The following is a 27,640-nucleotide window of genomic DNA, read 5'->3' on the forward strand; positions in this document are numbered from 1 at the left end:
CGGGAAGCCCTCGAGAGGGAGAGCGCGCCCCCTGCCGGTGCCAGGACGCCAGCACGCCTGGGGTGGCGTCCACGGCGCGTCTTCAGAGGCCCCGCCTCCCTCCCTCACCCGGGGCTCCCCGCCTCACGTGACCCCAGCTCCTGCCCAGTCCGGGGGTGGAAGCCGGGGTGGGGGAGCTCGCGGAGCCCAGGTGAAAGCTTCTGGACGCGTTGGGCCGTGGGGGACCGTCCAGGTCAGGCCTGGGAATCTGGAAGTCGTATCTACTGGAACGGGATGGGTGGGAAGGGAGTTATTCCCACTCACTGCTCATTGCCCAGTGGTTTAGAGCTGGGCTTTGGGTGGGGGGGAGAAGCCCCGCTCTTCCTCCCCTATCTGCGTGTCCTGACCTTTGGTGAGTCGCTAAACGTCCCCGTGTCTCAGTTTCCTCACCTGTGGCTGCCGGCATGAAATGAAATTAGGCACGTAGTAGGTGATTAAGAAATGGCACTTTTATTACTCCAGCCCCGTTAAGCAAAAGCGTGAACTCTCGGAGATGGGAAGCCCTGAAGCGTCGCTGTCGCTCAACCCGGTTTGATGGCGGGCCTCCCCTCCCTCACCTGGGGCTCCAGGCCCTGCTGGGGTGCTTATATCGCTGGGTGCTGTCTCCCTGTGGCCGCCAGGCCTCAGAGTCGGCAGGGCCCCCGGGGCCTCCACCTGGAGGGGAGGCTGTCCCCCAGGTTCCCCCTGGCCTGGTGTCCTGAATGGGCTGGCGGCCAGACACTGCATGATGGGGTCTCCTCTGTCTCTTCACAGGGCCTGCGTTCTGCTTTGGGCCCCTGTAGGTGGACAGACATGTCTCAGGAGGGGGCTGCAGAGGGCTCCAGCACAGAGGACCCTGCCGTCAGTCTCAACAGCCGTGGGCTTTTCCAGGAGGATGTGAAAGAAGCCAGCTCCATGTCAGGCCCCAGGCCACGCGTGTCAGGGGTGAACTCTGGGGCCCATGTCTGGGCTGGCAGCAGGAAAAGGGTCCTGAGGGGAAGGACCCATCGAGGTGCCGGCTCCCAGGCTGGGGGTGCTCCTGGGGCCAGCCTGGAGGCGGAGGCCCACTTGATGGTCCTGGAGCTGCGAGCCATGAGACAAAGCCAGGGTTTGGTGCCTGTCCCCGGGCCCCACTTCCAGCTGCCCATAGTGCCTGCTCAGGGGAGGACTCGGGCCTCCAAGAGGCTCCAGGTTTCTCTGCACGACATCTTAGCTGAAAGTCGGCCCGGGAATCCTCATGGCACGTCTGTGGGTCTCCCAGAGAGAGCTTTGGTTGGCAGGGAGAGGCTGGCGGGGCTGGAGGAGACAAGCTGCCCCCAGCCAGGAGAGGCCAGAGGAGGTGGGAGTTCTCCAGGGCGTGATGAGAGAAGCCCCACCCTCAGCAAAGAGGAGCCCCCCAAAAGGAGCCTGCCGTCCTCACCAGGCCCAGCCCCTGTGGGGGCAAGAAAGGAAAACAGGAAGTGTGAGGCCCACTCAGAGGGTGGGGAGGGGGGCTTCTTGTGGTCCCCTGGTGGGGACAACCCCCAGTGTGTGGGAGGCCCCCCACCAGGTGCTGACTGGGAGTCCCTGGGAGACCTTTGCAGTCCTCTCTCTTCCAAGGACACTGGGTCTGGGCCTGGAGATCCAGGTGGCAGTTGTGTGGGATGTGTCTCGGGGACTGAGAAGTTTGAACATTTGCCCACTGCGGGGAATGGGGCCCAGCCGGTGAGCCCCTCCGACCCTGTCGGGGTCCCACTGCTGGACGGAGGATTGTCCCTCGGGCCAGCTGCCCGGGATCCTCCACAGAGCTCTGTGCTGTGCCTGGAAGTGCCTGGAAAGGCTTTCACAGAGTGGGAAGAAGCTGAGCGCATAGTCGGGGCCGGCTGTGATGACGGGCCTGCTGTCTCGCACAACCAGGAGGAGCTAGATGTCAAGGCTCAGCCAGAGTCCAGAGGGAGGCTGGGGCGAGGACTCCCTGCTCCCGCCGACGCCCCTGCCAGCTCCCTGGAGCCTGCAGCCAGCAAAGCTCGCTCAGGCCCATCCGTGGGGCAGAGAAGATCCAAGTGTGCTAGGAGGTTGAGGAGGGGCCCAATGCCCCATGCCCAGCACCAGGGCACAGACAACTCCAGCTGGGACCAGCCGGAGGAATCCAGCCCAGGAAGCTTCCCCAAACTGGTAAGTTGAGTCTGAGAGGTTGGGATAGGAAGGGCTTGGCCAGTCTTAACACACCATGCTTGGCGGTGGAGTTTAATAGAGGTGAGCTACAGAGGTTCTTAATGGACATTATCCTTCACGCCTATGTTATGAGTAAACTGAGACCCACTGTGTCAGGAAAGAGAAGATGAACTACATTTGCTGACATCTTTTGCAGTTGGTGAGTCCTGGGTTTAAATCTTGCCTCTGTCCACTTCCTAGCTGAGTAGCCTTGGAATATCTTTTAGCTGAAGATTCCTCATCTGTGAAAAGGGGATAGTAGTTCTAATTAAATGTATTTTTTTTATGTTTAGTTTTTGAGAGAGACAGACAGAGCATGAGTGGTGGAGGGGCAGAGAGAGGGGGAGACACAGAATCGGAAGCAGGCTCCAGGCTCTGAGCTGTCAGTACAGAGACCGACACGGGGCTCGAATTCACAGACCAGGAGATCATGACCTGGGTTGAAGTCGGATGCTCAACTGACTGAGCCACCCAGGTGCCCCAGTAGTTCCAATTTAATAGGGGTTGTTCTAAGAATTACGTGAGATGATGGTGGAAAATAATGCGCCTAGCACAGCGTAAGGCACAAAGTAAATTACTTAATGTATGTTAAATTTGCGTTTGCTTTAGTGTTAACAATAACCCTAAAAGATGGGCATTAGCTACATGTTTCCAGATGGGGAAACTGAGGCTCGGGGCAGTTAACAAACTCCTCCAATCTCACACAGTGAGAGAGTCGATGCCCAGCCATTTCCCCCCGTATTCACTGCTTCTCTCTCCATTGCTCTTTAATTAGAATAATCGTTATTTTATTAATAATCATAGCTAACATGTTTCTACACCAAAGGCAGAAGGTGACGCTCCTGCTTTTGGTGTATATTTCTTTTTTTTTTTTTTAATTTTTTTTTTCAACGTTTTTTATTTATTTTTGGGACAGAGAGAGACAGAGCATGAACGGGGGAGGGGCAGGGAGAGAGGGAGACACAGAATCGGAAACAGGCTCCAGGCTCTGAGCCATCAGCCCAGAGCCCGACGCGGGGCTCGAACTCACGGACCGCGAGATCGTGACCTGGCTGAAGTCGGACGCTTAACCGACTGCGCCACCCAGGCGCCCCTTGGTGTATATTTCTTACATAGTGGAAGTTTTATCACATTCATTGAATATGTATTATGTGTTGTAGGTACTTTTGATTTAATATTCCCATGATGCCTAGAGAGGTAAGGTAACTGGCCCAAGATCACACCTCTGGTAATTGACGTAGCCAGTGTATAAACCCTGAGAGCTCACCATACTGCCTGTTTGTGCAGCTTTCCTGTCGGCATCATGGTATCTGGCCTGCTTACCATGTGCTGGTAAGCACTTTGTCGTCGTCGTCTTTTTTTTTTTTTTAAGCACTTTATCTTCTTAACAATGCTATGAGGTAGGGGCTGTTGATGTATACCCATTTTATTGATGTGGACACTGAGGCTCAGAGAGGTGAAATGACTAGTTCAGGGCCAAACAGCAAATTAGGAAAACTGGGAAAGGAGCACATGAGCTGCTGTGTGATATACCACTATTTGGTATTACAATTGCACTAGAATACTATTACCTTGTTTTTGTAAACATCGCTCAAAAACAATTTTTAATAAAAAAACGCATGTGTTTATCATAGAAGATAAGAAAAAAAAAAACCACGATGCCAACTTTTTGCGATGTCCTTCCTCTCGTCTTTTTTCTGTGCATACATATCTTTTCTTTACCTAGAAATGGGATCACATGTCCGATGTATAACTCGGCTTTTTTGGTATTTAAAAAAATGTTCACAGTGGGGCTGCCTCGTTGGCTCGGTTGGTAGAGCAGGCGACTCTTGATCTTGGGGTCGTGAGTCCAAGCCCCACGTTGGGTGTAGAGCTTACTTAAAGAAAAAAAATTTTTTTTCACAATTAATTTGTTAACACAGAAAGAGGAAGTCCCTTTGAATGCTTTCAGGCCTCATTGCCCTTCGTCTGGAGATAATCGCTGTTAACGGTTGGAGTCCCCCCCCCCCCCCCCCCCCGTGTCCTTTTATGAACATCTACCTCTATCTATTACACACATATAAATAAGCTCATACTATGCTTCATTGTTCTGGGATTTGTACTTTGTTTATTTTTCAAGCATTGTAGCATTTGGAGATCTTTCCAAGTCGGTACGTATTGTTCTGTCGAATCTGTGCTTTCCCCGAGCCCTGTATCCTAGCAGGCTGCAGACATATTTGTCACAGCTACAGGCGCTGGTGTGACCAGAGGATGGGCTGGGACTTCCTTTTCTCATTTCCGACTGCCGTCGTGTAGTTAAGAGTACGGAGCCTGGATGCTGACAGGCTGGCGTTCCGTCCTGGCTTTGCCACTGTCCGAACGACCTAGGCGAGTGGCTTCACCTCTCTGAGCGTTATTTCCTCATCCGCAAAAGCGGGGGGGTGTTAAAAGTACTTACCTGATAGGGTGGCGGTGAGGAGCAAACGAGGTGACACGTGTTTGGCATTTAGCACAGTGCCTGGTACAAGGCAAACACTCCAAAATGTTACCTATCATTGACATATACAGTGCTGTGCTGTTCTAAGCCACGCTGGGGTGAACGTCCCTGTGCATCTGGTTTCTCCCCATTTCAGGTGATTTATTTGGGCCAGATGCCCAGAATTAGGATTCCGGGGCCTGAAGCGTTTTGAGGGGCTTGCTTGAGCTCTGTGGTGGCGCCAGGTGCCCACCTGCCTTGACTGGAAGCAGCCCACAGCTGCCTCCCCCTCCGGGCCCCATCCTCGACTCGACTCCGCCGGACAGCTTCCCAAACAACCCGTTGCTATGGCAACTGGTTCCCAGCTTCAGGCCAAGAATTGAGAGGGGGCTGTGACAGGGACGGATGGGTGGCTGAGGTCAGGGCTGCGTGGGGTGCGGGCAAGCGTGGGCAGAGAGTCCAGCCGGTCTGGGACCCTTGCAGTGACCTAGCACCTTCTGCTGGAGGCAGCCTGGCTCGTGCTGGGGGCTGACAGGTGGGTTCGAGATTAGTCTCTGCTTCGCACTACAGGGTCACTTGCGATGGGAGATGTCTGTTCTCGGAGTCATAGCGGCTTCCTCTATGAAATGGGAATCAGGTATGAGAGGCTGGCTGTGTTGTGTTCTTCTGGTGTGAAATACAGGGGCTCTGTCCTGAGCTCCTGGCCAGTGAGGTCTGGAGCCGCTTTGCCGATGGAATAGCAGGTGATGTGGGGAGGGCAGCTTTGCCAGGGCCACCCCTGCTCTGCTCGCCAGAACCGGGGGGGGGGTACCTCTGGCCCCGCCCAGGTGTCCAGGCTCAGGTACGCTGTCTGCAGCTTCCAAGTGTCGGGATGTGTGCGAGAGGAGCCTGTCTTTCTAGCAGGTGGTAACCTAAGAACAGCTCTTTTTTTACTGGGTGCTTACCAGTGAGAGCGTGCATACCAGGAACTTCACATGATGTTACCATCTCATATTTAATCCTCCCAGCAGCATTAAAAGTTAGTGTTAAGGGGCGCCTGGGTGGCTCAGTCGGCTGAGTGTCTGACTTTGGGTCAGGGCACCATCTTGCAGTTTGTGGGTTCGAGACCTGCATCAGGCTCTATGCGGATAGCTCAGAGCCTGGAGCCTGCTTCAGATTCTGTGTCTCTCTCTGTCTCTGCCCCTCTCTTACTCATGCTCTGTCTCTCTCTCTCTCTCTCTCTCTCACAAAAAAAAAATGAGTAAACCTTAAAACAAAACAAACAAAAAACCAAAACCAGTTTCCTTTAAAAAAATAAAAACAAAAATAAAAACAAAAATAAATAAATAAATAAATAAATAAATAAATAAATATGAGTGTTAATACTCCTGTTCGGGATTCAGAGAAGTTAAGTGACTCAGTCAAGGTCACACAGCAAGTAAGTGGTGGAGCCAGTATTTGAATCCAGGCCCGTGGGATTCCAGAGCCTGTGCTCTGAGCCAGGCTATGGGGTTTGGATTTTTATGGGACTTTATTATAATTTGTTTAACAAGCAGGGGGGCTCCTCCAGGGATCTCATGGTCCAATGGGGGGTGGTGAACAAGTAACCAGAGGTAGGGACTGAGGCCCGGCAGACCTTAGATACCCAGAGGGCAATTGAGTCTACCTTGGGGAATGGTGGGTGGGAGGGTTTGAGGTAGGGTAGGGTGGAGGAGCGGGCTGCCTGAGTTGGGTCTGGGCAAAGGAAGTAAGTGTTCAGCAGGCAGAGAAGGGTAAGAAGGACATATCAGGAAGAGGGCAGAGCATGGGCAAAAGTACACAGGCAGAAGGCAGCTTGGAGTGTTACGGGAGTGGAGCAGTAGATGGGGTCGGGTCTCGAGGGGAGGAGTGAGGTGGGGAGATCAGCAAGGACAACATTGCTGGAATGGAAGTGGGGAGCTTAAGTGTGGTCGAGTACCCGGAAGGGATCTCTCAGGGCATGAGCCAAGGAATCTTTATTTATTTATTTTAACATTTATTTATTTTTGAGACAGAGAGAGACAGAGCATGGACGGGGGAGGGGCAGAGAGAGAGGGAGACACAGAATCGGAAGCAGGCTCCAGGCTCTGAGCCATCAGCCCAGAGCCTGACGCGGGGCTCGAACTCACGGACTGCGAGATCGTGACCTGAGCTGAAGTCGGACGCTTAACCGACTGAGCCACCCAGGTGCCCGTAGGGAATCTTAACATCAGCATTGACAGAGACAGCGTGCTGTGTTCCAGGCCCTGTTCTAAGAACCTTGCATCAACCCTGTGAAGTGGATAACTGGTATTATCCCTGTTTTACTGATAAGAAAACTGAACCACAGAGAGATTAAGCAATTTCCCCGAGATTATACAGATCCTAGATGTTGGCAGCAAGTGTCCCATTGCATGGATATTGCTATGACTTATTTATTGACTCCATATGGACATTTGGGTTGTTTGAATTTTTTTGCTGTTCCATCTGGTGCTGCTATGATGAACAGTTCTGTATATGTTTCTGGGTACGTACGAGCAAGAGTATCTCCGTGGAATATTCCTGGGAGTGGAATTGCTAGGTTATAAGGTATACACGTCTTCAACTTTCCTTAAACAATGCCAGATGTTTTTTAAAGTGGTTAAAACGGTTTATACTCCTACCAGCAGTGTATAAATTCCAGTGGCTCCAAATCTGCACCAACACCTGATATCATCAGACTTCAATGTTTGCCACCGTGGGAATATGCTCTAGTGTCTCAATGTTGTTTCAATTTTTATTTTCATTTCCCTATATTAAGGAGAATCTTTGCATACATTTTGGGCATTCCTCTTAAGTCTTTGCCAAAAATTTTTTTGTTTTGGTTGTTTAACTTTTCCTTTTTAAAAATTAAAAAAAAATTTTAAAAATATTTATTTATTTTTGAGATAGAGAGCACAAGCAGGGGAGGGAGAGAGAGACACACAGAGAATCCGAAGCAGGCTCCAGGCTCCGAAGCTGTCAGCACAGAGCCCGACGCGGGGCTTGAACCCACAACCCGTGAGATCGTGACCTGAGCTGAAGTTAAACGCTTAACTGACTGAGTCACTCGGGTGCCCCTCAAAGTGATTTGTTAAAAGAAAAAATAAAAGGAAGAAGGAAAAGAAGAATAAAGATAGAACAGTGAGGCCCAGTAAGATTTCTTGGTAACATATGGTGGGATTATACTTCTGAACTCTGTCAAACTCTATTATGGCAGAACTTTTACTCGAGTGCTCTAGTTGGGAGAATACATCGCCCCTGAATCTTTAAGTCTAGCCCAGACAGATCCCAAGAGCCACAGATCCCCTGGATAATTCCATCAAGACGAACCATAGCATCCCAAACTCCCATCAGAAACCTGGTAAAAGTCACTTGCCCCCTTTCTACTATTGCCTCCAATGTATTCTCCTTGCCTCTTCTCTTTTTATTCTCTGATACAGTCTCTGTACTTATATCTCTGTGATTCTATTTTTTTATTTTAATTTTATTTTTTGAATTTACATCCAAATTAATTAGCATATAGTGCAACAATGATTTCAGGAGTAGATTCCTTAATGCCCCTGACCCATTTAGCCCATCCCCCCCCACAACCCTCTGTTTGTTCTCCATATTTATGAGTCTCTTCTCTTTTGTCTCCCTCCCTGTTTTTATATTATTTTTGCTTCCCTTCCCTTGTGTTCATCTGTTCTGTGTCTTAAAGTCCTCATATCAGTGAAGTCATATGATTTTTGTCTTTCTCAGACTGACTAATTTCACTTAGCGTAATACCCTCCAGTTCCATCCACGTAGTTGCAAATGGCAAGATTTCATTCTTTTTGATTGCCGAGTAATACAAACACATCTTCTTTATCCATTCATCCATCAATGGGCATTTGGGCTGTTTCCATACTTCGTCTATAAAAAAAATTTTTTAAATTTTTTTAAATTTATTTTTGAGGTGGAGAGAGACACAGCACAAGTGGGGGAGGGGCAGACACACACACACACACACACACACACACACACACACACACAGAATCTGAAGCAGGCTCCAGCCTCTGAGCTGTGAGCACAGATCCTGACGCAGGGCTCGAACTTACAAACCATGAGATCATGACCTGAGCCGAAGTCCGACAACTGACTGAGCCCCCCAGGCGCCCCTAACTTTTCCTTTTTGATCGGTAGGAGTTCTTGATATATTTTGGATACTATCCTTTTGTCAGTTCTATGTTCTGTATCCTTCCAAAATATTGCTCACATTTTGCTTGCCTTATAGTATCTGTTGATGGACAGAAATTCTTCATTATTTAAAGTTTTTTGCATTTTAGTAAAATGTACCATTTTAACCATATCTACGTATACAGCGCAGTGGCTTTGAGTTACATTCACACTGTTGCGCTGTCAGTACCACCATCCATCCCCGGAACTTTTTTCATCTTCCCAAACTGAACTTCCGTTAAGTAATAACTCCCCATTCCCTTCTTCCCCCAGCCCCTGATAACCAGTGTTCTACTTTCCGTCTCTATGAATTTGGCTATTCTTGGTACCTCATATGAATGGAATTGTACAATACTTGTCCTTTTGTGACTGGTTTATTTCACTTAGCGTAATGTCTTCAAGCTTCATGCTGTAAGCATGTATCAGAATTCCATCCCTTCCTAAGGCTGAATAATATTCCGTTGTCTTGCCTGGAGTACATTTTGTTTATCTGTTTATCTGTCCGTGGACACTTGGGTGGTTTCTACCTTGCAGCTATTGTGAATAATGCTGCTAGGAACAAATATCTGTTCAAGTCTGTGCTTTCAATTCTTCTGTGTCTACTCTGCTGAGAAGTGGCAGTTGAATCAAAGTGGGATTGAAGGGAGATAGAATTGCTGGAGAAATTCTTAATTTTATAATTTATCTATTATTTCACTTGTGATGTATTAAAAAAATTTTTTTAGGGGTGCCTGGCTGGCTCAGTTGGTGGAGTGTGTAGCTCTTGATCTTGGGGTTGTAAGTTCGAGCCCCATGTTGGGTGTAGAGGTTCCTTAAAAATAAAATGGTAAAAAAAAATTACAAAATAAAAATCTTTTCAAGAAGAAATGTAATGTTGGAAAGAAGTGATGCTAATAGGGACCCTTGTGTTGTTCTGGACTTTCCAGGAAATGTGGTCATCTCACCAGAGTATGTTTGCCATGTGTTTATATAACATGCCCTTTATCAAGTTAAGGAAGCTCCCTTCTATTGCTGGTTTGCTCATTATTCTGAATGGACAGTACATTTGACCAAATATGTTTTCGGCATTTTTTGAGATAATCATACGATTTTTATTCTCTAATCTATTACTGTAGTGAGCTTAATGACTTGGGTTAAAAATTTTTTTTTTAATGTTTATTTATTTCAGAGAGAGAGAGAGAGAGTGGGTGTGTGTGAGCAGGGGAGGGGCAGAGAGAGAGGAAGACACGGAATCTGAAGCAGGCTCCAGGCTCTGAGCTGTCAGCACACGAACGGCGGGATCATGACCTGAGCCGAAGTTGGATGCTCAACCGACTGAGCCACCCAAGCGCCCCTAAAATTTTTTTTAAGTTTATGCATTTACTTTGAGAGAGAGCGCGAGTGGGGGAGGGGCAGAGAGAGAGGGAGAGAGAGCATTCCAAGCAGACTCCACGGTGTCAGTGCAGAGCCTGATGCGGAGCTCGAACCCATGAAGCTATGAGACCATGATCTGAGCTGAAACCAAGAGTTGGACACTTAACTGACTCAGTCACCCAGGCGCCCCATGAGTTGGGTTTTTAAAAAATGTTTATTTATTTTGAGAGAGAGAGAGAGAGAGCACTTGAGTGAGGCAGGGGCAGAGGGAGAGGGAGAGAGAGAATCCCAAGCAGGCTCCAGGCTGTCAGCACAAAGCCCCAATGGGGCTCAAACCCGCGAACCGTGAGATCATGACCTCAGCTGAAATCAAGAGTCAGACGCTTAACCGACTGAGCCACCCAGGCGCCCCGTCTAGATACTGAGTCTTAAATTCTGACGGTTATTATGTTTTTATTTCCAGAAGTTGTGTTTGGTTTCCAACCAAATCTGCTTGGTTATTGTTTGATACTGTTTTACCCTTCACTCATATATTTGACTCCTTCTTTTGTTAAACATATTACATGTATTTTGTATTCTAGTCTGATAAATCCAGTATCTAAAGTTCTCTGCTGGTCGGATTCAGCTGCCTGTTGTTCCGGAGCCTAGAATGTGGGTGTGCAGACCCCTGAGACAGGGGCCAGTCAAAAAGTTTTAAGCCAGGGAGGACTGTTCTCAATATCTTTCCTGCTTTCCTTCCCAGATGTCCCGTTTCCCCCCCTCCCCCTTTTTCTAATTTACTTTTTTGAAAGGCTGATTCATTCCCATGGTTAAAAAAAAAAAAAAAAAGTGAAAAGTCTCCTTTTGAGCTCCCTGTCCCTTTCCTACCGGCAGCCTCTGTTTTTAGGTTTGTGGATACTTCCAGAGATATTTTATGCAGATTCAAGCAAACACAAATTTAAAAATTCTTTCGCTTTTAACGCAAATGGCAGCACACTACACGCATTGTTCTAAACTTGCTTTTATATTTAAAAAATATGTTTCTGGTTATAAAAGAAATACGTGCTCATTTTGAGTCACATAAATACCCAAGTGTCTACAAGCAGAAAGTGAAAGTCCCTCTGGAATTTCGTTCCCCAGAGATAACCTCCATTATGCGTCTATAAATATGTATTTACATAAATGGGCTTATGCAACAGATACTGCTCTGTAACCTATTTTTTTTTTTCCTCCAAATTCTATGCCTTGACATCTTTCCACGAATCTTTCCACATCTGTCAGTGCTGTCCACGTAGAGCAGCAGTTCAGTGCCTGGGCTTGAGTTAGACAGACACAGGCTCTAATCCCTCGCTCTGCTGCTTAGTAATTGTGGGACTTTTCGTATCCTCTCTGACCCTCAGTTTTCCTCATCTGTAAAATGGGGATGGAAATGGTACATACCTCATGGTGTTGATCTGAGACCTTAATAAGATCATGTGTGATGTGCTTTCTTCAGGGACAGCTACTTTATAAGCCTCTGATGAAAAACTAGAAGTTTTTATTATGACTCATTCTTTTTTTAATGTTGATTTTTTATGTTTTAATTTTTTTAATGTTTGTTTATTTTTGAGACAGACAGAGAGAGACAGTGCAAGTGGGAGAGGGGGAGAGAGAGAAGGAGACACAGAATCCGAAGCAGGCTCCAGGCTCCCAGCCTTCAGCACAGAGCCCAACACTGGGCTCAAACCCACGAACTGTGAGATGATGACCTGAGCCGAAGTCGGACCCTTAACCAACCGAGCCACTCAGGCGCCCCTTTGATGTTTATTTTTGAGAGAGAGAGAGAGAGCGTGTGCACAAGGGGAGGGGCAGAGAGAGAGAGGGGGTCCGAGGATCCGAAGCAGGCTCTGTACAGCAGAGAGCATGATGCAAGGCTTGAACTCACGAACCATGAGATCATGATTTGAGCTGAAGTCGGATGCTTAACCGACTGAGCCATCCAGGCGCCCATGACTCACTCTTTGTAATGGCCACTTCGAATCCATAGTATGCTGTATCACGGTTTCTTAACCATTCCCCCTTTGATGGACATTGGAGGGTACTCATTCGGGGTTTTTGTTTGTGACACTGAACATCTTTCACACCTTTGTGTGAGTGTCTTCTTGTGAATTATCTGCAGTGGGGTCACTGGTCCTTTGAATCCTAATCTCTGCATCCTTTCTCTCCAAGGAGGAAATGAAAATGCCCCATGGGGTGAAGCATGTGTGTTACGTAGGTTTTTGCTTTTTATTTCTGCTCTTCCTCCTCCCTCTCCTCACGTTCGGTGGGGTGGGAGGGATCCTCCACACTAGAGGCAATCCCAGCCCCCCTGGCCTGCTGTCCTCCAGAGCCTTGCAGCACTCCCCTTTCCCTACGATGCTGAACCTCAGACTTCCAGTTTCCCCACGCTTTGGAACCTGACCATTCGTGATAATTCATTCAAAGATTAGATTTCAGACACATCTGCTTTTACAATAGTTCTCCGTGGTTTGCAATAGATTAGAAGAAATCAAACATACTTGTAATGGAATAAAAGCCTAAAGTAAGAAAGAAAAGGGGAAAGAGAAGGAGAAATCTTGGTATGACAACCTTTACTCTCTACCAATCCCAGAAAGGTACAACTGCTGGACCCAAAGTTAATGCTGAGCTTCCTGGCAGCCAAAGTAAAAAGGGGAACAGGATAGATTCTACAGCTCATAAGAAGCCCCAAATCCATTTTGCACCTTGAGATGCTCATAAAAGGCTGGGGCTGAGGAGGGAAGGTGAAAGGATAAAAATGAAGACAGGCTCCTCTCCTGGGACAGAGGCCATGCAGTCAGCAAAACATTTCTTGAATGCTACTTTGTGTCAGGCCTTTTCTAGGCATCGGGCCCAGGACATACATATTCTCTGTCCTCATGTTGGCTTACGGTGCCATAGGGGAGAGTGACAGTGTGAAACGGGCCCTCCGAAGGGCCTGTGCTGCTCAGTTCTGAAGTGCTTTTCCTCCCCTGCAGCTTGGATCCGGGGCAGTGGTCCATCTCCTGGGGGCCATCAGCTGTGGCCAGGCAGGGGAGCCACAGCATCCAAAGCTGGAGGTTCTGGAGAACATGATGGAGGCCAGCTCTGTATCACCTGTCCAGAGGTCCAGAAGGAAGGAAAGGCCCGTGGCCCGAGGCCCCACTGGATGCCAGGTACAGAACAGGTTCTTTTTTCTTTTTCTTTTTCTTAACGTTTATTTATTTTTGAGAGACAGAATATGAGTGGGTTAGGGGCAGAGAGAGAGGGAGACAGAGGATCCGAAGCAGGCTCCAGGCTCCGAGCTGTCAGCACAGAGCCGGATGTGGGGCTCGAGCTCACGAACACGCGAGATGGTGACCTGAGCTGAAGTCAGACGCTTCACCGACTGAGCCCCCCGGGCGCCCCAGAACAGGTTCTTTACACAGGCAATGCTCCCTACTCCCTGCTGAGATTTCCTCCCTGCTTCACAGAGATGTCACTGCCTCCCACACACATGGGGTGACTTGCTTGTGGCCACACAGAACATAATAGCCAGAGACAGGTGAGACCCTCACTTGGCTGGCTAGTGGGGCCTGTGCGCGCTTTCTCCTGCACAGCTGAATTCAGGACCTTGACGGGAGCAGGGGTGGGGGCTGAGCCTCCAGGGCATCTGGAGAGGGGGCAGTCACTGACCTTTGTTCCTGGCCGACCGGCGGGTAAGGTCTTCTAGCCCCCACCCTCAGGAGGGACAGCATGGGCTTCTGGTGGCCTCTGACCTCTTCTGCCATCTGAGGAGTCGTTCCTTTCCCCTCAGGGACCCCCCCCCCACTTCTCCATATCCCCTTTCTCTTGCAGGAAGGGGCTCCTGTTCAGGAGGCCTGTGCCGAATGGCCTGGGGTGAGTGCTGCTTCTCCTGCCCACTGGGGAGAAGGTGGGGAGGTGGCTGGGGGAGCAGTGGCCCCCTGGTGCCGGGAGGCTGCTCCCAGAGTGTGGCCTTAGTTCCTCTCCCCTCCCCTCCAGGGCGGCCCAGGGGAGCCCGAAGAGGAGGAGCCTGTTGAACCAGACTGGAGGGAGGACTCAGGTGAGGGGCCATGGAGGCCTTAGCAGCAGCTGGTCTTTTAGGGACCTGCTGGGGTGTGGCGGGGCCTCATGCCCAGCTTCTGGCCCCAGCCCCTGCTAGGACTCGTCCCTCTCACCCCTGCCCCTGCTCCCATCAACCTGAGTCCTTCACCAGAGGACTGGCTGCCTGGGGCTGGATCCCAGACATCTCAGGTCCCTGAGACTGAGCATCGAGTCGCTCCCTCCCCTTGCTCCTAAGAATCCCACGGGAGTTCGTGACTCTCTTTCCCCACAGCTCAGCTTCAGCCCCAACAGGAGAAGCTATCCCTGGATATCGGGGTACGGGGCGCTGTGGTCCACGCCATGCGGGAGGTGCTGTGGAGTCGGTAAGGCCTCGCTCCCCGCTCCCCTGACTTCCATGATATCCTCACAGCTGTCCTCACCTCCCAGGTTCCATGCCATGTTGTCAGGGCTTCTGAATGTATGACTAATCCCCTTTTGTAGCCGTGAGGTCACTTGCCCACACGGCGAGCCGGTGGAGAGCTGACATTTGAACGCGAGTCTCTCTGGCTTCAGGGTCATGCTCTCCCATGAAACCACTGCTGCTGCTCATGTCCTTGCGCTTGTCACCCACAGCAAATGCTTCCAGACGCGGTGAGCCTTTGTTGGGAGCATCTCAGATCTGAGCCCAGAGCTCTCATTTACAAGGGTGAGACCAAGGCTCAGAGAGGGTAGAACTTTGCCAAGGCCACGCAGCAGGTCCGTGGCAGAGTCCGTGTTATGTTCAGGGCCAGGGCTCTGTCCCCTGCCTGACTGATGCTCTACCCTTCTCCCCAGGCTTTCTCCATCCCAGTTCCACTGGCCAATGATGGAGCGCGGGCTGAGCCGTCAGATCTGGCTTTGCCACTGATCGTGTGGCCTTGGGCAAGCCGCTTATGTTCTCTGAGCCTCACTCACCCCATCTGTAAGTGCAGAATGATAACACTGCTTCCTCACGAAGTTGGGGTGAGAATAAATGTGTGTATATATAGGAAAATGCCCAGGATAGAAAGCGCAGTCGGTCCAGACCCTGCTCCATACTCTCCTCACCGGCTCAGAGTCATGGCCCCACCCTTGCCCTCCCGCAGCCTCCGGGAGCTCCCAGACCTGGTGCTGAGTGAGGAGGCGGTGGGGGGCATCGCTGCTGACATTGAGGCAGCCCTCTTCGACCTGACACAAGCCACCAACTGCCGCTACAAGACCAAGTACCGCAGCCTGCTGTTCAACCTGCGTGACCCCCGCAATCCGGTGAGCTGCACTTTGGGCTAGGCCACACCCTCCCTCGGAGGCCGGAAGCCCTGGCGGGATGTTGGGGTGGGGGCTCCCGGAGCAGTGTGGTGCAGCCCCCCCAACCTGCCCCTGCAGGACCTGTTTCTCAAAGTGCTTCAGGGCGATGTCACCCCCCACGGCCTGGTGCGGATGAGCTCAACCCAGCTGGCCCCCCAAGAGCTGGCCCGCTGGCGGGACCAGGAGGAGAAAAGGGTGAGCCGCTGGGTCAAGTCAGGGTAGGTGATGTGGGAGGGACACGGGGAGAGGATGTAGCAGGACAGAGACAGTGAGGAGGTGGACAGTGAATGAGATACGGGGAGCACGAGACAGACAGAAACAGAAAGGAGGAAGTGGGAAGAAAGAGCGGGCAGCAGGGAGAAAGTCAAAGAGACTCTGTCCACCAAAAAAAAAAAAAAAAAAAGAGGCAGAAATGGAAAGGGGTTGGGGTGGAAAGCTTTGAGAGAGGTGACACCCTGAGAGGTGTCATCTTCCACTTGCTTTTCTGTGAAGCTGGGGGCAGGGGTGAGGGTACTGGGGATGATGGTCTGAAGTCTGGAATCCAGGATTGTCATCCACCATAGATGGGGTAGACCCCTTGGGGTTCCTCTGTTTCCATCTCAGCCTCAGAAGCCCTCGAAAAGGCTGGAAGTCTTCCTGGTGCCTCAGGCTGGGCGAGGGACCCCCCAGCCCTCACGCTTCACAGTCATGTCCCCGTATACCTTGTGTCTGTGTCTCTCTCCCTTCCTGGGGGCTGCTCAGGGACCTGGAAGGTGTGGGCACTGAGTCGGCTTTGGGGAATGTTTGCACAATGCTTGCTGGTGGCCCATGAAAGAGAGGGGGCTGATCTAGGGAGTAGGCCAGTGGGGTGGAGTGGGGTGCTGAGGCCCCTGTTCTGGAAGACACTGGGCTGATTAGATTCACCTAGAATCCACTAGGTGACTCTGTCCACTGTAGGCTGAGCTTCTGTGCAGGAGCCTGTGGGGGACCAGGAGCAGAACAGCTACGTAACTTATAGGGTGCAGTCCAAAACAAAAGCATGTGGCCTTTTGCTCAACAACTATTAAGAATTTCAAGATGGCGGCCGCATGACATATGGGACCCCAATGAAGTGCAGCACCGCGTGCAACAGCATGGAGCCCTCGCCCATGAAGCCAGCCCTGCCAGGGAGGATGAGACCTCCTCCAGGCTTCCAGGAAACATTTCAGATAGAATGATATTGATCAGCAATAAGAATGACAGGCAGCATTTACTGTGAGCTTGGCTCCAGCCGAGCATTCTGCATACACTGTTTAACCTAATGCTCTTAATTTAATTCCTAGAAAACAGAGAAGTCGAGGCTCAGAGCAGTGAAGTGCTTGCCCAGGACCAGATTGCCTTGAGGGTTTCTAGTAACGACCCAGCTGGTGCTCCAGAGCCTGCACTCTTGGACTGCACTGTACTCTTCCCAGGACAGAAGCTGGGGTCCGGTGGGAGGCAGAACTGACTTGTAGGAGGAGGTGAAGTTCAGGAAGGCTTGCTGGAGGAGGCAGGGCTTGAGTTTGGAGGGTGGCTGAGTGGAATATGGGAGCAGTAGGGCTGAGGGTAGAGGGCTTGTTAGGGAAGGGGGATAGTGGAAGCAGAACCGTGAAGGGAGAGGAAGGGGACCCACAGAAGAGGGGCCATGTGGGAGGAGTATGAATATCTTGGGGGCCTGAGACCTCCTGGCCTGGCTGAGTTTGGGCGGCTTGGCCCCCACCAGGGCCTGGAGATCATTGAGCAGCAACAGAAGAAGCCGTGCAGCCTCCCGGCGTTCAAACTGACCCACAAGGGTGAAGTCGAGATCCCGCGGGACGGGGACCAGACGCTGACCCTGGAGGATCTGATGGTAAGCGACAGCCTGACCTGGCACTGATGGGGCTCGTGCCCAGGGTCCCACCGCTCACCTCAGCAGCTGGGTGGCCTTGAGCAAGTCACCTGATGACCGTGAGGCCCAGGGTCCGCTTGGTGAGCGAGGCGATGGTCGCTACCGCAGTTCCGCGGGGTGGAACTGACCTGTTGGCATGGCCTGTCCGGGCCTTCTCGGCGCCGGTCCCCTCCTTCCGGCCTAACGCCAGGGCGCCCCACGGGAGTGGTGGTTAAGTCTTATCACTGCAGCTTCTCCCAACCTCAGCCATTCCCACCAGGTCTCTGGTTGGGAAACAGGAGGGCTGCCCTGAGGCAGTGGCTGTTCTCGGACTGTTCTCGGAGGACAGAGCCCTGCTCTCTCCGGTGGCGTGGCAGGGCTTAGCAGTGCTCCGGGCAGGCAGAGACCCATCTGGAGCCCCTCTTGTCGCCGGGGATCCGCTCCGTCCTCGTGTCCATCCTGTCCTTCCTCCCCTCTGCCCCTCCATCTTGCATGGGGCCCGACATGGTGGCTCGGCAGCCCTGAAATCAGTGAACTCATCAGCTCAGCTCCCGCAGACGATCAGAACGCCCCCCTGGCTTAGTTCAGTCACTCTCGGGAGGCCCCTGTGGCTCTGCTTGGGTGTTCGGTGGGTCAGATGTTCACCCGACTCTAATCAGCTACGTGTCCAGGATGGACAGCCCAGGCCCCTTGAGCCTTGTTCATGGGGGAAATGGCAGTGAACATGACAGATGAAAACTCCCGCTCCCCCACCCGCTGCAAACCGATAACCAGGCCAGCCTCCAGAATTGCGGCCTGTGCAGGAAGGAGTCCCCAACCCAAACCAGCCTGTGCTTTCTAAGTAAATTGAACCCAAGCATAGAGGTAGGAACTGAAGACCCAGAAAGAAGTGCTCGCTAGGGAGACAGAGGCAGAGTAGGGGTGGGGAGAATAACACAGAATCACATCTTACTCCTTATCGAGCACCTGCTAAGTGCCCATTTTACAAACAGAGCCTCATTCAGATCTCACAGTGACCCACAGGGTAGGTGATGCCAGTTTCCTGGATGAGGACCCTGAAGCCCTTTGCCCAGGGTCACTTAGTTGGTCATGAGGTCACTCTAGTTGGTCACGGGGGGCTGTGATCTGAAGCTGCCCGACTCCAAAGCCTGTGCCTTGGTGCAACTCTGGAGGTGGTTTATAAGGCAAGAATAGAGTTTAAAAAAATCTTTAAAAATCTTCCTAAAGCAATATTTGTGCTTTAAAAATTTTTTTTTTAATGTTTATTCATTTTTTTGACAGACAGTGAGTGAGCAGGGAGAGGGCAGAGAGAGAGAGAGAGAGAGAGAGAGAGAGAGAGAGAATCTGAAGCAGGCTCCAGGCTCTGAGCTGTCAGCACAGACAGCTCAGACGGGGGGCTTGAACCCACCAACCATGAGATCATGACCTGAGCTGAAGTCGGCTGCTGAAGTGACTGAGCCACCCAGGTGCCCCCAAAGCAATGTTTTTTTTAAAAAGCCATTTCTATTATGAGGGACAAAGGTGATTCGGCAGTGGGCATCGAAAGCCTTTAAAATGTTTATTCTCCCTGATTCTGTCCTCTGCTTCTAAAACCTTGTCCTGAGGACATGGTTGAAAGTTTAGGAAAATACTTTCTGCATAAGGATGTCCTCAGTACTGTTAGCAATGGTGAGGATCTGGGAATGATCCCACCATCCAGCGATAGAGGAGATGTGTACACGACGGTCCACAGTGTGTATGGTCCGTGTGTGCGTGGCAGGCGCCTGTGCGATCATTCGTGGCACGGTGAGAATACAGGTTGAATATTTGATCCCAGCTATTTTAGTCAAAGAATCCCCAAAGCCCTGGGTATAGAAAAACTGTTACAAGGAATACCCAGAATACCAATTACTGTCATTGACGAGTGGGACAAGAGGTGATTTTTATTTTTTTTGGTAATTTTCGAATTTTCTATATTTTCTTTAACAAGTTCTTAGTACCTTTATGGCAAAAGAACGTCTTATTTGGAAAAATGAAACCCTATCCCTGAGGCTCCCTGGGCCTGGAGAGCTGCTGACTTCCTTAGCGCCTCCCCAGCCCATCCTTCTCTCCCGCTGTGCCTCCTAGGGACCCATGGTGTCTGTAGACAGTAGCCCACTGGCCCTGCCTGCCACGTCAAAGGACACCACGGAGCAGTACGAGGACACCACGGAGCAGCATGAGCACCATTTCCTGGACCCCAGCTGCCGCATCTGCATGGGTTGGGGCGGGGGCGCGGGATGGGTGCAGGGGTGGTGGGCAGGCTGGGGCTGAGTGTGGGGCTCAGCAGCAGCAGGGACTCATGGCCTGGGGAGAAGGTGGCAGGGTGGGCATATCTGTGTCCCAGGTCACCTCGAAGAGAACCTGGGTCAAAGCCTGGTTCTAAAGCCCTGGCCTGGCTTCACCTAGCTGCCTGTTCCTGTTTCAGCTTCTGCCTCTGTTCTTTGTAGACTGGAAGCCCTCGTGTGAACTGCCAGCCTCCTTCAAAGCCACTGGGAGGATAGGGTTCCAGAGAACCCCAAGCCCAACCCTGGTGTCCTCTCCAGCGATGCCCCAAACCAGGGAGAAGCCTCCCACACAGCTCCAGGACAGGTGTGGGGCGGGGGGGTGGGAGAGGGTCAGTGGGGGGGAGGGCACCTGCTGGGGAGGCAGACACAGCGTGGACTTTTCTTTGTCTATGGCCTTGGGCAAATCCTGCTTCCGCTGTGGGGCTCAGTTTCCTCATCGGTACATTGGAACCAGTCGCTGCAGTCTGCCGGTTCCCCCTCACCAGGCCGTGCTTGGACTGGTGTTCCAGCATACACACTGGGAACACAGGACCTTCTCTGAAAAGTAGGGAGATGCTGAGGGAGGTCCTGATAACCTGCTCTGCCTGGCCCTGTCTCTCTGTCCCTCTCTCTAGGCTCCAGATGCCTGCCGGGCCCACAAAGGCCCTGCCCAGCCAGCCGCCCTGGGAGGGAGCGCTGGACATGTTCTCCATCAAGCGGTTCAGGGCCAAGGCCCAGCTGGTCTCTGGAAACAGCTGTCAGCTCCTCATGGTACCCCAGCCCTGCTCTCCAGGGTCTCCCTCCCACCCTGGCCAGCCCAGTCAGCTACCCACAACCCCTTTCTTTCTTTCTTTCTTTCTTTCTTTCTTTCTTTCTTCCTTCCTTCCTTCCTTCCTTCCTTCCTTCCTTCCTTCCTTCCTTTTTCTTCCTTCCTTCCTTCCTTCCTTCCTTCCTTCCTTTTTCTTTCTTTCTCTTCCTTCCTTCCTTCCTTCCTTCCTCTTTCTTTCTTTCTTTCTTTCTTTCTTTCTTTCTTTCTTTCACTCCCTCATTCTAAAACAAGGCATTGGGACCCTCTCTGTGCCTGGCACTGTACTAGGCATGGGGCAAATGAGACGCCAGCCCCACTCCTGCAGACACACACATGGGTCAAGGACTCCCTGTAACCCAAGGCATAATGCAAGAGGGCCCTGGGAGAGGAGTCAGTCTGGTGCCTCCCTGATCCAGGGGAGAGCTTTAGGAGTGATTGTTGAGTGACTGAATGATCAGCTGAACCACTGGATGTGGGTGGGAGGTTCAAGAAGGGAGGAAGGGCCTTCTGAGGAGCTGTAGGAGCCTGGCCAGGATAGGCTGTAGGCCTCCAGGGGCAATCGGGGCTTCCTGGGCAGTCACTGACCTTCTTGGGGTCCTGGTGTACTGCCTGTCCGTCCTCTTCACTGAAGGCTGTGGCTTCGTGGTGGTTGGTGTTGAGTACACCCTAAGTGGGTGGGAAGCTAGGGGGCTGACTGGCCATCCTACCTGCCCCCAGGCCCTGCCCGAAGTGATCCGTTCAGCAGGCTGCATTCCCTCCAATACTGTCTGGGATCTTTTGGCCAACATCTGCCCAGCCGAGGCCAAGGTAATTGCCATCCTTGGGCACCCCCTTGCCTTCTGGCCCGGGACCTTTAGCCCTGTGCTTCCCCTCTCTCCTCCTCTAGGGCAGGGACCTGGTTCGGGGTGTCTGGGTCTAGTTCCCACTATAACTGTAGACGCTCTGTGACCCTGGGCAAGTCTCTCTGGTTCCTCCTCTGGAAAGTGGGGACACACATCCTCACAGGGTTCTCAGGGGCTTGGATGAGACCAGGGGTGTTCTCAGGGGGAAAAGATGGCAGCTGCAAAAGCCACTCCCCTTCCTTCAACTATAGGACATCTGCGTGGTCAGGCTGTGCCCACACGGGGCTCGGGACACCCAGAACTGCCGCCTGCTCTACTCCTACCTCAACAATAAGCAGCGCCATGGCCTGGCAGCCGTGGAACACGTGGGGATGGTCCTGCTGCCCTTGCCTGCCTTCCAGCCCCTGCCCGCCAGACTGCGCTCTCTGGGAGGCCCCGGTGAGTGCCTTGATGCCCGTGCCGGTCCCTGCCTCCCCTCATCTGGGACCAGATGGGGCATTGTGGACAGTCACCTCTGTGGCCATGGAGGCAGGGCACATCTTAGAAGGGAACTCTTGAGACGGGCACGCGGGGCAACAATGATAGGTATATATTGCTTACTGTGTGGCAGACAGTGTTCTAAAAGCTTTACTTACACTAGTTCATTTAGTCCTCAAAATAACCCCATCAGAACGGTAACTGTCAGTTTCTTGATTTCACACATGAGGAAACTGAGGTAGGGAGAAAGCAAATGACTTGTCCAGAGTCACTCAGCCAGTCAGGAGCAGAGCCAGGCTTCACACCCAGGCAGCCTGGCTGCAGAAACAGGGCTCTTGAACACAACACATACTGACCCTTCAACTAGGCGTCCTGAATAGAAACTCATGGGACAGCCACTTTCATGCAGACACAGCGGGACAGAGGCAGGACCCACAAACAATCGACTGAGAGCATCATCTAAGGACAGGAAGGAAGGATGTTTTCACCACCAAAACATCACCTAAGACTGGAAGGAGGGATGTTTTCACCACCACTACCCTAGGCCAAGGTTGGCCTTTGTGCCCAGGAGGGTATCTCCAGGGCATGGCTCCAGTAAAGCACCTCAGGTGGGGGTGGGGTGTCAATGGGTACGCTGTACCCATTCCCAGGCAGAGCACTTGGCCTTTCTGGGCTGCCTTTCCTGGTGACAGTGTGGTAGATTCTGAATCCATACAGTCTTGAGGTCAAACCATTCACTGCCCCACTCTCAGGCAGGTGAGCCCTTTCCCGTGCTGAAAGTGACTCTCCTGAGACGGGCTCAGCCTCCTCCTCACTGGACCCCCATCTCGCTGCTGGAAAGCTCTTCCTGGCACCTAACCATAGACCTACTGCTGCACTCACAATGCAGCTTCTAGGGATGGTGTGTTCTCTCCTACCAGGCCTTGAGTCTCTCTGCTTCCTCTTTCCCCAGGCCTGGAAGCCGCTCACTCAAGCCTGGTGCTGGCTGTGCTGCTCCCCAAGGCAGGGCTTCCAGACACAGCAGAGTCCAGACCTCTGTGGCAGAAGGTTCAAAAGATGGTCTCCTTCAGCAGGAAAGTGGAGATGAGATGCTACCAGTCTGAGCACAGGAGTCCCAATGTGGCCCCAAAGGGGTCCCATCCCCCAAGGGATACTCTGCAGCAGAACCAGGGCAATAGCAGCCTGGCTCCAAGGGGAATTTGTGCTTGGGAGAGGCCACCCAGAGGCAGGGGGAGACTGTGGGAAGAGCCTGAGACCTGGCAGAGTCCTGGGCGAGGGCAGTGGCCCCCCAGGCCAGGCCGGTGCCAATCCAGGCACCCCTATTCAGCAGTACCATCTGGCCATGGCCGGCGCCTCCACAGAGCCTCCTGTCCCCACCAGGCCCTGCTCCAACATCTTGAATCCCTGGTGTCCATGAGCCGTCAGCTCCAAGCCTCACTGAGGTCCCCAGGCCAGGAGATCCTTCCCCCAACTCCTACCCTGTCCCCTGCAGCCCCTGGAATTCTCGGCCTACTCGGTCAGCCCCCTGCAGCTCCAGAGCCCCGAAGCCCAGCTCCTGACTCTTTGGGTCCTACAGATGGAGCTGGCTCTGAGTGTTCCTTCCCCAGAGAGACCTGACCCTCATTACCCACCAGAAGAGAGTCTTTGATTCCTTCCCCAGTGCTGAATCCGGAGCTGTTCCAGGGAGAGAGGGGCAGAAGAAAGGGAGGGTCAGCTGTTTGGAGTTTTCTGTTCTGCGGTCCGCTTGGTGTTGATTTTTGGTTCAATAAAGAGTTTGGCAAAGGTCAGATTGCATCTTCTGGCTGGTCAGGAGGGACCCTGGGCCTGACCTGGTATGGGTCGGGGCAGGTGTGTCTGAGTTCATGTACACAGATGTAGCAGAGCTAAAGTGCTGGGGAGGGAGAGGGCAGCCTTGTCAGCTGCCTGTCTTGAGATCCTGAACCATCACTGTGCCCCTGGGCACAGCTGTTGCCATGGTGGGTTCTGGGAAGTATTCCGAACTAGGAGGAAGAAGTAAGTGATGGGAGAGAAGGCAGGACTAGGATGGGGGAGAGAGAAATGAGGCTTTTGAAGGGGCATAGGCATTTAGAGATAGGAAGAAAAAGGAGAGCAAGTTGCAATGTAAATTTTGTAGTTACCAAAAAAAAAATATTTTTTTCAGTTACCAGGATTTTTTTTCATTTGGATAGTCGGGTACCATCATATTCCCCATGTGTCTGTGTCTGTGTGCATCTGTGAGTGTCTCTATGTGTGCATGTGCCTGTGAGCATGTGGGTGCACCTGCGTGTATGTATGTCTGATTGCATGTCTGTGTGTCTCTGTTGGGTAAGTTGGGAGATCCATATAGGATGACTCTTCTCTGTGCCTCTTGCCAACCCCCCCCCCCCCCGAGACTGGTACAAGAGAAAGAGGGTCTTGGCCTGGGAGTGGAGGGGGTTGGGCATTCAGGGTGGGGTTGGAAGCTGGTGTGAGGGCTGGTGGTGCTGCTTTGCCTGGGGCCTGGAATGAGCTCCTAACAGCAGCTACAATTGTAACGCATCTCTGGGAGAACGGAGTCTGGGGACCTATCTGGAAACTAGCTGCCCTCTGGCTGCTTAGCCCAGTGCAAAGAGGCAGGGCCTGGCTTTGGGGAGAGAACTTCTGGGAGGACCCCTCCGTCCTCCTCGACGCCTTCCCCAGTCCTTAAGGGGTGTACCCCGTCCATCCCTCTGAAAGTCTAGTCATGCATCAGCCTCGCTCAGGGCCGGGCTGGACTGGGAAGGATGGGGGCGTTGGTTGTTCAGGGCTCCCCTCTTCTCTGGCCCCATGAGCTCGCTGCTGCCCTACCCGCGGCCGACAGCAGAGGGGGCCCTCGGCCTAGGGATGGAGGTCGGGGCTAGCCGGACCGGAGGACGAGCTGGGGGCGGGGCGAGGTATGGAATTTTAGCCGGAGGGACTGGAAGAGGGTGCGGGGGAGGGGAGGAGCGGGAGGTGCGGAGAGAGGAGAGGAGACCGGACTTGTGAACCGGCGGAGGGGGCGGGGCTCCTTCGGTAACTTTACGGGCTCCGACGGGCTTGTGAGCGCCACAGCCTCCGGGCTATATGTAAATGACACAAATTACTATGCAACCTGCAGCTTGATTCTGAGTCGGGAACTTGGGTCATCTTCCTAACACAGTGGGGCAGGTCAAGGGGAAGATGGCTGTGAACTCCTTCCCCCCAGGCCCACGGCTTCCTTCCAGGGGAACAGGAGAGCATTTGCTGCCTCCTCAGGTCACTCAGGGAAGAATAACCTCTGGACTGTCGGCTGGAACTTCCTTTCGGAGAGTCAGTTTCGCCCCCTGCAAATGGGCGTGATGACGCGGCCCTATAGCACCTCACCCAGCGAAGAGGGCTAGAGGTGGACAGCGAAATCCTGCAGGCTGCTTTGAGGCCGGGGACCGGACAACACGACCTCCACCCACGTTTTGGCCCTAGTCCACAAGCCCCTTCCCTCGCCTTTCTTTTGGCCGAGGCGGCCAGGAGCAAGGATTAGGCTAGCTGTTGCTAGGGGGCGTGGTCGGCGGTTGCTGGGCTCAAGGGACGTTGCTGAGCAACACTGGGCGGGGCTCACGTTGCTAGGCCCGAGTAGGAGTCCCCAGGGACCGGAATGGCCACCCAGCTCCCTTCGGCTTCAGTGGAGGGCGCCCCACGAAGCTGATCTCTCGCGACTTTCTCCGGGTCTCAGCTTCCCTCAGGCTGGACGCAGTTTCTGAGGGTCCTTCCGGTTCACACCCTCCGAGACTCCGTGATCCTCTGGGCTATGGAGCGAGGAACCCTGGGTCTTTGTGCACGTGTCTGTACGCTCGCTTGTGCGGTAGGGGGGAGAGGGGGGTCGCATTTGGGTTTCCATAGCAACTGCTCCTGTGTCATCCCATTTCTTCCAAAGGTTTGAGCGGTAGCGTCTACAAATTTACATATATCTGCATGTCATTAACATAGAGGCGGGGCCGGAACTTGTTTGGGCAACTATCCCTGGACAGTTCCCTTTGCTTCCTCTCTCATCCCGCCTGAAGGGCACGTGGGCAGCGCATGCGTGAGTGTTTTTCTTGTTAATGTTCCCAGAATCGGGGTGGGTGGGTGAACTGTAATACTGACTCCTGGTTCTGGCCCCCGGTCACCTTACCGAACCATTAGTATGAATTCATCCAGGTACTCTTGACCAAAGACCTTTACCAGCACCCCTAGGCAATGCCAGGCCCTGGTTGGAATCCCAGTCTGCCCTTTCCTGTCTGTGTGGCCTTGGGCAAGTTTAGTTCCCCTCTCTATGGCTCAGTTTCTTTCTTTGTAAATAGGATCTTAATCCCTAATTTATCAGGTGATGTGACTCTTCAATGAGATGTCACTTTTCACATACACTTATGCTGCTTCTAGCACACAGCAAGCCCTTAATGGTAGCTTCCACCCTCCTTCCATAGAGCCCAGCTCCTCTCAGGACCCAACCAAAGCAAATCAACATCCTCTGCAGCTCAAGACTTGACAACCAAACACCAGGAAGAACTTCCAGATGTCAGGATTCGAGGCAAAGGATGAGGACTATTGGTTTGCCTGTTTGTGCTTGGAGGCTGGAGGCCAGGTTAGTGAAGCATGGGACCCCTATCCCCCACTCATCACCAACACCACACACTCATGCACATCCTTACACGCCTTTCCCTCTCAGGGACCAGTTGTTTCCAGACACCTTGCATTTCTGTCTCAAAGGTGCTGGAGCCCAGGACCTCTGCAGCAGTGGCAGCTGAGTGTGAGAGGCTTAAAAATCGGAGCTAGGGAGGTGGTGACCAAGAAGGTCCCTTACAGGACTGAGATGTCTAGGGTGGATCAGGGTCTGACCAGAGGCTGACGGCAGAAACTTTGGAGAGTCAAACATCTGAGCCTTTACAAGAGAGGACTGGGAAACCCTGGAGCCACTCCCTTGCCCTTTCTGGGGCTCAGGGTCCCCACTGTGGACAATTGGGACTCCTCTGCTGAGACAGGGGGCAAAAAAAAAAAAAAAGGCAGAGGTCAGTTCAGGGTGAAGAACCCTCACTGCTGTAGTTGTGTAGTCGTGCCATGGAGGTAGTGAGTTCCTTGTTGTTGGGGCTTTGAAAGCAGGGGCTGAGCAGGACTGAGAGCATGGCTGGGAGGGAGCAGCAGATCTCCTTCTGGAATTTCTTGTTCTCGTTTGGACGCTAGTTGCTCCGTATAGCCTCTTCGAAAGCTGGAAAGTCCTCCCCGGGTCTATATTCAGCCTTTCCTCCTCTGGCCTTCTTGCCTTCCTTTCTCCCAGGGTCTCTGTGACCTTAACAGCCTTGACTGCCAGGGTCAGAGGGGAGGCAGAGGAGGTGTTAAAGGAGGAGAACCAGTTCCACTCTGTGTTGGTCTCTTAGTTCTCAGTTAGGTTCGGATAATTAAGATAAATGAGGCTGGCTCCTCTCCTGGGTAGATGAAGTTTGTTGGTGTTGGAGAGGGAGTGTAGGAGCTGGATTCTGATTGGTTGTTTGGCTTCCTGGAGGAGTTAGGATGACATGGGGGCTAATACCCTACGGTTGTCACTCTGACCACTGTATACAAGACTGCTGTCTGCCTGCGGATGGCAGCGGGCCAACTCCTTCCCTTGTAGCCACCTGCGCTCCACAGGTAAGGGTTCCAGGGACGGGCTGAGAGCCTGGCAGTGCCCGGCTGGCCCGCTTGTGTCCCACTCTGGGGGCCAATTAAGTCTCCATCCCTAGCCGTGCCGATTAACAGTTAATAAGGCAGCAAACACCTGCAGCTACGGAGGCGAATTAAGAGCAA

The 27,640-nt window shown here is 52.5% G+C and overlaps 1 protein-coding gene across 1 annotated transcript; it reads left to right on the forward strand.

Moving 5' to 3' along the window:
- The first annotated feature begins 831 nt into the window (after positions 1–831).
- Positions 832–23,584, forward strand: SPOCD1 (SPOC domain containing 1). The gene is made up of 15 exons (XM_047085006.1): positions 832–2,172; positions 12,401–12,442; positions 13,207–13,383; positions 14,045–14,086; positions 14,210–14,270; positions 14,544–14,634; positions 15,376–15,535; positions 15,653–15,769; positions 17,295–17,420; positions 19,545–19,677; positions 19,907–20,048; positions 20,359–20,494; positions 21,249–21,338; positions 21,625–21,811; positions 22,803–23,584. Exons 1-15 carry the CDS (start codon positions 832–834, stop codon positions 23,465–23,467), a joined length of 3,510 nt encoding a protein of 1,169 aa, XP_046940962.1. The 3' UTR covers positions 23,468–23,584.
- Positions 23,585–27,640: the final 4,056 nt, after the last annotated feature.

Source organism: Lynx rufus, unplaced genomic scaffold (genome assembly GCF_022079265.1).
Source record: "Lynx rufus isolate CCGP_SWC_20201006 ecotype Redwood Valley unplaced genomic scaffold, mLynRuf1.p SCAF_2, whole genome shotgun sequence".
Lineage (NCBI taxonomy): Eukaryota > Metazoa > Chordata > Mammalia > Carnivora > Felidae > Lynx > Lynx rufus.